Genomic DNA, 10,505 nt, shown 5'->3' on the forward strand with positions numbered 1-10,505 from the left:
AACATGTCAGAGTACTGTTCAGCTCCACAGTTCAGGATCCACTTTGTCTCCGAGACTGTTTTAGTTCTACTCCTGCAGCCTTTCCTGCTACACGGCTCCTGTAGTCCTTCACATCCATCATCCATCCATCCATCCATCCATCCTCTGCTTCACGTCTCTATCTGACTCCAGACCTGCTGTCCTTCTCCCTCCATCTGTCAATTAGGAAGCCTCCCTTTTCTCAGCGCTGGACACTTTGACTGCGAGGTGTCTCAGCGAGCAGCCATCCTGTCCTCGCTCTCCCCTAATTCCTCCGTTCTGTCACTTCTTGACTCCATCCATCAGCGCACACGCCAGACCCTGCACGACAGTCATCTTAAAATATCACCACTAAAAGTCTACTTCAATTTAATGGATCATAAGGCCGGAGCGTGAATATTTAGTGTGTGTGGCTGCCGCCTGGAGATTTAATCCGGTGCTGCATAATTGATGGAGAGACACTGGAAAACTCACAGATCATTAAATGTGATAGCAGATTTGCCAAACACTTTTCAGAATAGTTTATGCTCAGCGTCCTGTCAGGGCTATATGTTTTTGCAGGGAGACAGCTCCTGAACGCTGCAGACGATGCAGATGATCATGATGCAAACCGCACTTTTAACTTGTTCCTCAAAACATCGTGTCTGACTGGCGCAGGCAGGAGATCCAGCATCAGGCCGCTCAGAGAAAAAGAAAACAGTTCTCCCCAAAAGACTTGAATCATTTCTAATCTTTCAGACTTGCTGCTTTTATTATTCTGCTGCAGTGGAAAAGAAGCCGTGGCTTGTTTTCATTTCCCTAAACCAATCACAGCCGTCGTGGGCGGCGCTGAGCCCGGGATGCAGTGATGGTGTCCCGGTTCTGGTGGAAGATTTGCATGAAAGTGTATTATTAAAATGCTAATTTTCTGAAAGAACTGAGCAGGAATGCTTAATTGCATGAGCCCCAGTCGCCGATTTTAGCACGTAGGAAGGATGTCGTCGTTGTTTTTGGCAGTTAATGGGATTTTGGAAATGTTCAGAAAGATGCATCCAATGTGCAACAGAAATGAAAGACTCACAGCAGAAGTCTACATTCAGTGAATCAGGCCAGATTAAAGACATAAAACATGCACTTTTGTTTGTTTTCTATTTGAATCTATTAAGGACATTAAAAACTACTTTAACCCCCAAAAATCCAGCAGCAGGTTCAAATGCATGTGACTCAAACAGAAAAAAAAAAAAAACCCAAATCGCTCCATTTGTCAGAGCAAGAAACTATAAAACAGCTTTAAATCTTTATATTTAATCCAAAATAATTTTATTCTACACATGTCATTTCACTATTAGCAAACAAATCTTGTAAAAATGAATATATTATTGTTGATTTATTTATTTTTAAATTCTCTTTTTTCTTTAGTGAAACCAGGAAGCCAACAGTCGCTCTGCTGGAACTAAGAATCACATGAGAGGAATCCAAAGACTTTCCATCTGGATTTGAGTTTGGTTTTCTTTTTCCAGTTATTGTTTAATAGGAAATAAAGAAGTACAACTTTCTTTTCCCTTTTCTTTTTCTAACTGTAGCTGTGTCCTGCAGCACAGAAGACGGTTCTGAACTCTCTCTGCTTCCAGTCATGGTTGTTCTGTTTCCACGGAGCTGCAGGACTTCATGCTGCAGAAATGAGGCCACGGTGAGGAAACAGCCGAACGCTGCCGGAGTCCAGAGCCTCACACTCACATTAACAGCTGGATTAAATGCAACGATTTGGGAATAAACCAAAAATCACAGTTAAAGTCATAAAACTGCATCAGATCTTTCTTCTCTGCCAGAATGTTCCTTCAGCCAACACAACCAGCATGTATCTGACAAAGATCCCTTTATTGGAAACGGATGCTTGTAAAACAACAGTTTGTGCAGCTCTGAGTGTTGAGTTAGATCACGATGAGCCTTCAGTAGATGTTAATTAGAGACGTTTTCTTACATCTAACAGTGAACGATGTGTGTGGTCTGGACAGAATGAATCACTGGTGGTTGGACTGATGGTATTAATCCCAAAGGAACTCTGATTTAATTAATGAGCACACAGATAATCATTTAAAACTGTTTGAATAAGAGCACAATGATGTCATCTGAAAGGCATTTTACAAATAACAGTTAAACAATGAAGTCTGTCTGGGTCTGGGTCTGATTCTGATTCGTTGGGATTTGAAGTGAACTTCTGGGTTACTGTCATCAGATTCTAGAACATCTAATCTGCTGGGCTCCGTTGATCATCTGCTTCTCATCATCACATCATCATCATTGTTGGGCTCTAAATCAGTTTTGTTGTTTTTTTGTTTTCTTTCTGTGGCCACAAACATCAAACAGAACCAGTAGAACCGAGAGGCGGTTGTGAAATAATCGTTGCGGTTTCACAGCAAACATCTGCCTGTTAGCAGGAGTTGTCGTGTGTTTGTGTATTCTGGCTTCACACAAAACCTCCTGACACACGTTTCCTCACTGTGTCGTCGCAAAATACAGTCCTGCACCTCTACGGACACGTATATGTATATATATATATAACATTAGTGCCATGCAGTTAGAAGAACAGGAAGATTAAAAGAAAAACGAAAGCTGAATTTTTTCAAATACATATTTTACAAAAACTAAAACAAAAGAGGAAAAATCTGGAAGTACCGTAACTGGACCACTGGAAGGAAAAAACCAGGTCTCCACTTATAGATGCAGTCGATATTTTACTACGACGTATATATTTTATTTTTTCTACACAGCCTGCAGCTCACCTGAACACTCCCTGATTTTTTATAACATGACTGTTGGTTGCAGCTTCATAGTTTTGCCAAAAAGCTCAGAATTTCTGTTTTTTTACAGAATCTGGTTCCTGCAAACTACAGATTTTTGGCACATTTTTACATCTGACATGTAAAATAAAGTGATTTTGACTAAATAGAAGGATAACCGGTTCAAGAACCATCACATATCTGACAGCTGTTGATCTGCAAAAGAAAGGATTCTGGTTTTCTTTTTCCATTTTGTGCAGTGCTTCATTGATTTTTTTTGATTTTCAAAATGAGAGCAACTTGCACAGATCTGGAAAAAGCAGCGACAATCAAAAGCAGAATCAGATGAACCAATAAGAACAGATGTGCAGCCCTGTCGGCCACAGCACTGCTCTGTTTCCTCCTGTTCACCAGATCTAATGAAACGAAGCTAAATGCTTGTTAGCGCTGATGCTACGTTTCCTCACCTGGATCTTGATGGGCCAGCTGAAGTTGGACACGTAGACGTAGAAGGTGATGTTGTGGTGGAGCCGGAAGTTGAACTTCTCACAGGAGAAGCTGTCGCGGTGCTCCTTGATGTTGGTCCTCGCTATGATGGGCATCTCTTCACCGGAGATGGTTCCGGCTGTGACGGACAAACGGGTCCAGTGTTAGTGAACGCAGCTTGTTTTAAATAACCAACATGTTTAGCAGCTGCATTAACAAGAACGTTTCATACGGAGAACATCTTTTAAAATAACCTTTACTTGGTGCTGCATTAAATGTTGAACCTGATCAGGTAAATCTGGAGTCACAGTCGGGACAGAAGGCAGGAGAGCGTTTATGAAGCGTTTCGTTTTCATGTACGTAAGAATCAGAAACACGTTGGAGCTCAGCAGATGTTAGCATCAGAGTGGTTCAGGGGCTTTGTGAGGAGATCTAATGACTCCACACGAGACAGAATCTTGTGTGTGATGCTGATTTTAATTCACATTTTAAATGAAGACCATTCGTAAATTAAAAAAAAAAACTAAATAAAATAAAAAAAATCTGGATTTTAGTTATAATTTAATTAACAGAAATTTGATGTTGGAAATTACAACAAAAATAGAAATTCACATTTTACTTTTAAAACCTTCTGCCTTTAATACAGAAGACGTGGCATAAAAAGAATAAAAGTAGATTTGTTGTGAATATTTACATCACAAACAAAATGGTAACAGCGTCAACAGGCTGCAGTTCATCTGAAAAGTCCTGTACTCTTTGTCATGTTACTGTTTTAGTCGCGGTCGCATTTAGACGCCAAAGCTTATTGTTTTTTTTAGAATTTAGTTCAAGCATGTGGTTGATTTTGAGCAGAAAATCTGAATGTTGAGCTCAGATTTGCTTTTAAACCTGAGCTGCACATCACAGATGAGTCGTTCAAGAACCTTTAGACAGTCGGAAATCTGATGATTATTTCTGCTTTAACAGTTTCCACCCGTGTTAGAGTAGTTTGGGTTTTATTATTTTAACATAAACGTCTAATTCATCCACAAAACATTTGGCTTGCAGCAGTATTTGTATCAGAAGCCTCATTACTGTGTGCACAGGAGCGTCCTCATACCTACATATAGAACATAATGTTGTTATATGTTGTGCTCGGTTCATCTGTGACGTTAACGTGATGCCGTGTGGGTCAGAATTGTGCACCAGTTCTGATCTGGTAAGAGTCCCGCTACAGCTTTTATGGAGAAGTTATGAAGCCGACATGTTCAGATCCGTCCACTGGGGATGGTTTAGGATAGAAACCAGCATCATGGTCCAGGTGAGACTGTACAGGAATGTCAAACGGTCCTTCTCCTGTCACCGTGTGGAAAGCAGCACCAGAACACAAACCAAGATGCTCCGATTCAAACCCCAGCAGCCACAGGAGACCTTCAGCCCCGCCGAGCTGCTTTCAGTCTCAGCGTCCTTGTAAAGATTTGTTTTCTTTTAAAACACAGAATCTAGTAAGACTGAGTAAAAAACAGTCTGGATTTTTAAAATGTCAAGGCGAGCCTTTCATATCAAGCTGGCAAATTACCGATCGCAGCAAAAGTATTTTCATGACACCTCGCAGTAATTCAGCGCGCGCTTGTAAATTTCTGGCGGCGCTGAAGTGGTCTGATTTCAGTATCCTTCACAGCATTATCAGCAGTTCTGTGTTAATGGCCGAGTTTTTCAGACGCCGTGAATAAAATATTTTCACCTCCTGCTTTATCGGGGCCATTAAACACTCTGTAATAGTCTGCACACAATCACACACACACACCAACACACACACACCATCACACACAATCACACACACACACCATCGCACACACACACAATCACACACACACACACCATCACACACACTCTCACACACACACACCATCACACACACTCACACACACACACACACAAGACTCTCAGTCCCGAACCGAAGAGGCTTCAGGCCCCAAGACACTGCGACTGTGAAGGCGCAGTGCTTTTATCTTAATTGAAATCAGGAGGGAGAATGTATAAAACGCCCCGATGCCAAAATTCAAAATAGCTTCTGATGTGTTTAGTCAAGAGGAGGGAATCCCCAGGAGGCGAGCAGGAGGCTCATCTGACCGCTTCACTTCAGGACACTCGGCCACCACAGCAAGATGTGGGAACATCCAGCAGAGTTTCAGACTAAACGATCAATCAGATCAAATCACAGCTCGTATTCCAGCTCAGTTGATCTCCTACAGTCCTGAGATGTCAGAGTGACATCAGAGGGATTATTAGCTTAAAGAGAGAATCCTGGTTTTAATTCAGCGCTGAGACTCCTGCAATAACGGAGAAATTATCAGTTTAAGTTCATCTGATCACAAGCACAGCCTCTATTCTAGTTTCTAACGGCCCTGCAGCTGGTTCGACGCCTGCACAGGTAAAGGTGAGCAGCTGGTAACAATGCTAACAAGCTAGCAAGGGAGCTAACAGCAACACAGTTATGCAAACTCAGCATCTTAAAGATCCACTGAATGTGACATGAGTCAGCATTCAAGCTGCTTCTGACTAGTTTTATGTCTGTAGTGACAAAACAAAAGGACGTAATGCAGCTGGAACTGGTTCTGGAACCGGTTCTGGACGTCATTCTGGGACCAGTTCTAAACCTTCTGAACATTGTACGGTACAAACCGTTCCCATTGGAGGGTTTGTTGCTTCTGTTTTATCTGATGGTAAACTCAAAGTCTGCAGGATTTGGACTCCAAACCAAAGTCTGGACAGGATTAAATCAAAACTAAACTGCAGTGTACATTTGAATATGTTTAAAATCAGCACATCTGCCTTACTGTTGGTCAGATTTATGACACTGGTAACCCAGAAAATGGATGAAAAAACCTCAAACATCATGGAAAAGGCTTGTGTTTTAAGGTAAACCAGGATTTCTTACTAAAACTAACCACTTAAATTTGGTGCCTGAACCTCAAACAATTACTACCAAAGTGTTTAACGAGGCATGACAAGTTTAAATTAAATTAAAATAAACCTGATTATGATCACACATGTCCTGAGTGAACGTCTTGTGCTGACTGATGCTTCCATCCTCCCTCCGACCTCATTATTCAGACTTTGTGGATCTTTTAAATCGGACAGGTGGGAAAATTTATTTCAAAATCCAACTCAAATTTCTTGCAAAACACAAATCAGAATGCAGTTGTACAGGAATGTCAAGACTTGCTTGGACTCTAGAACAAGTTGTGGGTATTAGTTTTACATTTCTGGGGCTTAATAATCAATTGTTGTTCAATAAAGTAATTAATTCGTTGCAGGCTGAATTCACCATCAGGCCGGGATTGAAATCTAATCAGTCAAAATAAGTCAGATCTGTTTTGTGGCTGCATCTGAGCCTGCAGGACCTTTAACTCTCTGATTTATCATCCAACAGGTGGAAAAAGTCAGAATGTCATAAAGAACGCTTTAAGAACATTATAAATATGTTTTAATGCTCTGTACCTGTGGAGCTTAAGGACCACGTGATGTTGAGGTTGAAGTTGTTGGAGGCGTTGATGGACATGTCCAGGTTTTTGTTGGCCTGCGAGAAAAGAAAAAGAAAGAAAGAAAGAAAGAAAGAAAGAAAGAAAGAAAGAAAGAAAGAAAGAAAGAAAGAAAGACAGAAAGAAAGACAGGAACACGTGCAAAGTTACTGGATGTGAAGAGAAACATTTATGGACAAACAGAAGATGAAGATGCATTCAGGGACAATACGGACAGAAAACTTGTTGCATCCACGTTATTGGACACCGACGGTCAAGCTGCTTTCCTTCAGGTCTGCCGACAGAAACATTCTTTGCTAGAACATTTTCTAAGTTAAACAGATTCATCTTTCCCTCTGCTTGTGTCCCCTGAAGGCATATCTGACTCTATCGGCTGTACATTGATTTTGTCTGCAGAAGTTTCTGACTTTAACCTGAAGACACCTTTAGGCACAGAGGAGGGAGAACGCTTCTCTTACAGCCTGACATCAGTTTGCTGGTAGATTTAGAGACTAAATGTTTCTGTAAAGAACTGATTTGAGTCAAAGAAATTCCATCTGACCACATCTCTGCTCTCCTCTTCTCAACCGTCTGAAATCCAGTGAAGATAAAATCACTGAACCTTAAAGGAAAACTGCTTGTTTACAGCATAAATTAACCACTATCGTGTTTCTAGCCTCTGCTTGTTACCTGCTCAGGTGTGGCCATGAAGTTGATGGCGGTGTAGTAGCGGTCGTCCTCCTGCAGCAGACTGAAGGTAAACTGGTAATCGATCAGCAGGTTGTCTAGACAACAGAGACGCACAAAGACAAGAAGAAGAAGAAGAAATGATGAAGAGATCTGAATTCTTTCAAATGACCACATCTATCAGCTCCTCCACATGAAACCTCCATCAGGGCTCGTCTTATTGACTCCGCCATCAAACGCAGACGGATTTATGAAAGTAAAAACATGACAGACGCTGAGCGGGAGTCGATATTTAATTAGATGAATACAGCAACAGTGGAGGAGTTTTGGTCAAAAGATCTGTCAGTGACAAAACACTCACATATATTCTTATAAATACGAGTTAAAGTGCCGTCGTTCCAGTCGGGTCGATCAGCAGAACATAAGCGAGAGTCTAAATAATCTCTCAGAGGTTTAATCATCTCTACGCGGAGCTGCTATCGAGTGTCTGGAAGCAGCTCTTTGTCAGCGAGACAATGAGCAACGTATGGAGGGAATCAGTCAACATCTGGACGGGCAGCAGGAGCCTCGCTGGGTCACCTTGTCTGCCGGTGGGATGGAGGAGGAGGAGGAGGAGGAGGAGGAGGAAGCAGCTCCGTGGCCGTGAGAGGATAACAGGTTGAGAGGAGTTTCTATTTTTTTGGCGTTAATCGGCGTGACTGCTGCTGAGTGCAAACCCTTCAACATAATCCAGGTGTGTCTGCATCCAGCAGCAGCAGCAGCTCGAGTTAACACCGACTCACGCAGCTTCTTTATTTTTAGCTCGACTAGAAGTCTTCATGCGTCCGACCTTCAGTCCGAGCGAAGCGTAATTAATTAACCAACACATGCTGTCGCTCGTAAACATTTCTTGCCAGAATGTATCTCAAACGGCAAAAAAAAAACTAAATTAAATCCCATAAAACCTGCAGTAAGTAGAACGCCGCGACCAGGTCGGACGCAGGAATTAATTAAACGACTGATCTGCAGTTTGTCAAACTTGCACACAGATGAAGCTGGATGTGAGCGTCACTGATTAACGCCGAGGGTTTTATCTGTGGAGCGAGTCGGAAAACGCTTTACACAACATTTAAACCACAACTCATGATGCCAGCTCACTAAAAGCAGCGGCCAATGAGAGAGCGCCGGCAGCCTGGGGGAAATAACATATGTAAATTATGGATCTGAGCTTTAATGAGATTTCAGATCTTTTAATCCTTCTGTTCTCACCTGATACCGACTCTAATAAGTGAACTAAGAATAACCACTGATACAAATCTCCAGTCTGATATCGCTTTCTGTGTTTCCAACCAAATCCGGCTGAAGGTGGTGGAGGCACGGATCGGATGTGAAGATGGACTGAAGCATCTGTAACGTTGCCCACGGTTCTATATGAAGAGGCTGTGTGACTGAATACATACAGCTTCAGACGATTCTGTCAGAATATTTCTGCTCAAAGTTGTTGAAACTTTCGTAACACAGCGATGTAACTGTGGGTCAGAATGATGAGAAAAGCATGCTGGCTCACAAACTGCTAAACTGACCGACTGTAGTCGAGCTTCTGGGTACGTTTGGCACATCTGACGTACTTCCACTACGATGGAGAAACTTTTGCATGTGATAGTTTGGATTTTAGAGCACACCCACATTATCGGGGCTCCGACTATCGCAGTCTTGCTGGTTTGATTCCCAGCTGATCCACAAATGAGCAAAAAGGTGCAGCTGAAGCAGGCGGTGCGACATCTCTGGGCCTTTAATTACACATAAAACAATCTAAACAAGTCAGTTATTTAAAATTCACACCCTCCACAGCTCACATATTGAGGTAGAGTAGCTACAGGGACCAAAGCGTTTCCTGTACCCGGCTGTAAACGTGTTGATTTGTGCTGAAAAAGTTGGACATTTTAACACGGGGGTCAATGGGGGTCGACTCATGTTGGATCAGGCCTCCAGTGGACGTTTGAGGAACTGCAGCTGAAGCTTCACAACCAAATATATTCATTTTAATATATCTCTATTTACATCCAATTTTGTTTCAATATTACTGTTTTTAAAGCCACTTTGTGACTTGAAATATATTTTCAACATTTGTTTATTTATAAAGTCATCTTTTGCTTTTAACTTGTGAACCGGTGTCAAATTAATTTTCGGAGCAATTAGTCTTTTATACGGTTCATCAGTTAATCAATCAGGGTTTTTTTATGAGGCATTTTTCATTCAAATGAAAGGAACACAAAGGGCTTTACAGATGGAAGGAATAAAAAGGCAATAAAACAATACAAACAAGCCCCAACATCTAAAACACACGGACTGAGGAACTAAGGAGACGCCATCCTATAATAACACAGGCAATATTCATGATGTTATAGTGAAGGTGTGGCGACAAATTAAAAATGTAAAGTAGTAAAATATCTATAGTGTGTAGAGCCATCATTCCCCCCCCAGGTATTGCAAAATGGTAGAAAAATGATGAACAAGTTGATCCAAGTTCTGTAGAAGAAAGTAGGAAATAAACCTTTTATTTATTTATTTTGCACTTTGCTATGATTTACTGTAACTGTGTCATTCTTCCCAAAAGACATGTCTGAGTTCTCTCTTCATCTCGCCACGGTTGTGCTGCTTCCATAGAGGTGCAGGACTTTATAGAATAATTAGTCCACTGTGGGTAGAACTGTGATGACAGCAGGAAAAAAAACACAGACCCAGAAAGTGTTTGGGGGTTCAGAGGATAAAGAAACTCTTAAAACTGTAACAGAACAAAGAACAAGAGTCGGTCCCGTACACAAACTTTCCCGTGTGCTCATCAACATGACTTTATTCTACACGTGTCATCCAGAAGTAAATCTGATAAAAACAAAACGGCCACGTGAAGAAAACTCAGAAACTTTTCGGCTGAACTGCAGGCTGGGTTTATGCAAAAGCAAACGATTTTAAAAATGTAAGTAGTTAAACATCTATAAAGCATCACCGGCTTCCCCTGTGCTCGTAACACAAGCAGATGTGTGCAAAAACGATGTGCAGTCGTAAAATAAAT

At 41.5% G+C, this 10,505-nt stretch overlaps 1 protein-coding gene across 1 annotated transcript in view; it reads right to left on the reverse strand.

Annotated features, from left to right (window-relative positions):
- The window catches only part of LOC103368159 (attractin-like protein 1), a gene marked incomplete at its 5' end in the record, with an annotated part of 246,604 nt that overhangs the window by 143,439 nt on the left and 92,660 nt on the right, over positions 1-10,505 (reverse strand). The window contains 3 exons of the mRNA XM_008296425.1: positions 3,245-3,402; positions 6,747-6,825; positions 7,457-7,551. Coding sequence (XP_008294647.1) covers positions 3,245-3,402; positions 6,747-6,825; positions 7,457-7,551 — 332 coding nt within the window. The remainder of the gene's footprint in view (positions 1-3,244; positions 3,403-6,746; positions 6,826-7,456; positions 7,552-10,505) is intronic.

The sequence above is a fragment of the Stegastes partitus genome, unplaced genomic scaffold, assembly GCF_000690725.1.
Source record: "Stegastes partitus isolate 25-593 unplaced genomic scaffold, Stegastes_partitus-1.0.2 Scaffold1127, whole genome shotgun sequence".
NCBI classification, from domain to species: domain Eukaryota; kingdom Metazoa; phylum Chordata; class Actinopteri; family Pomacentridae; genus Stegastes; species Stegastes partitus.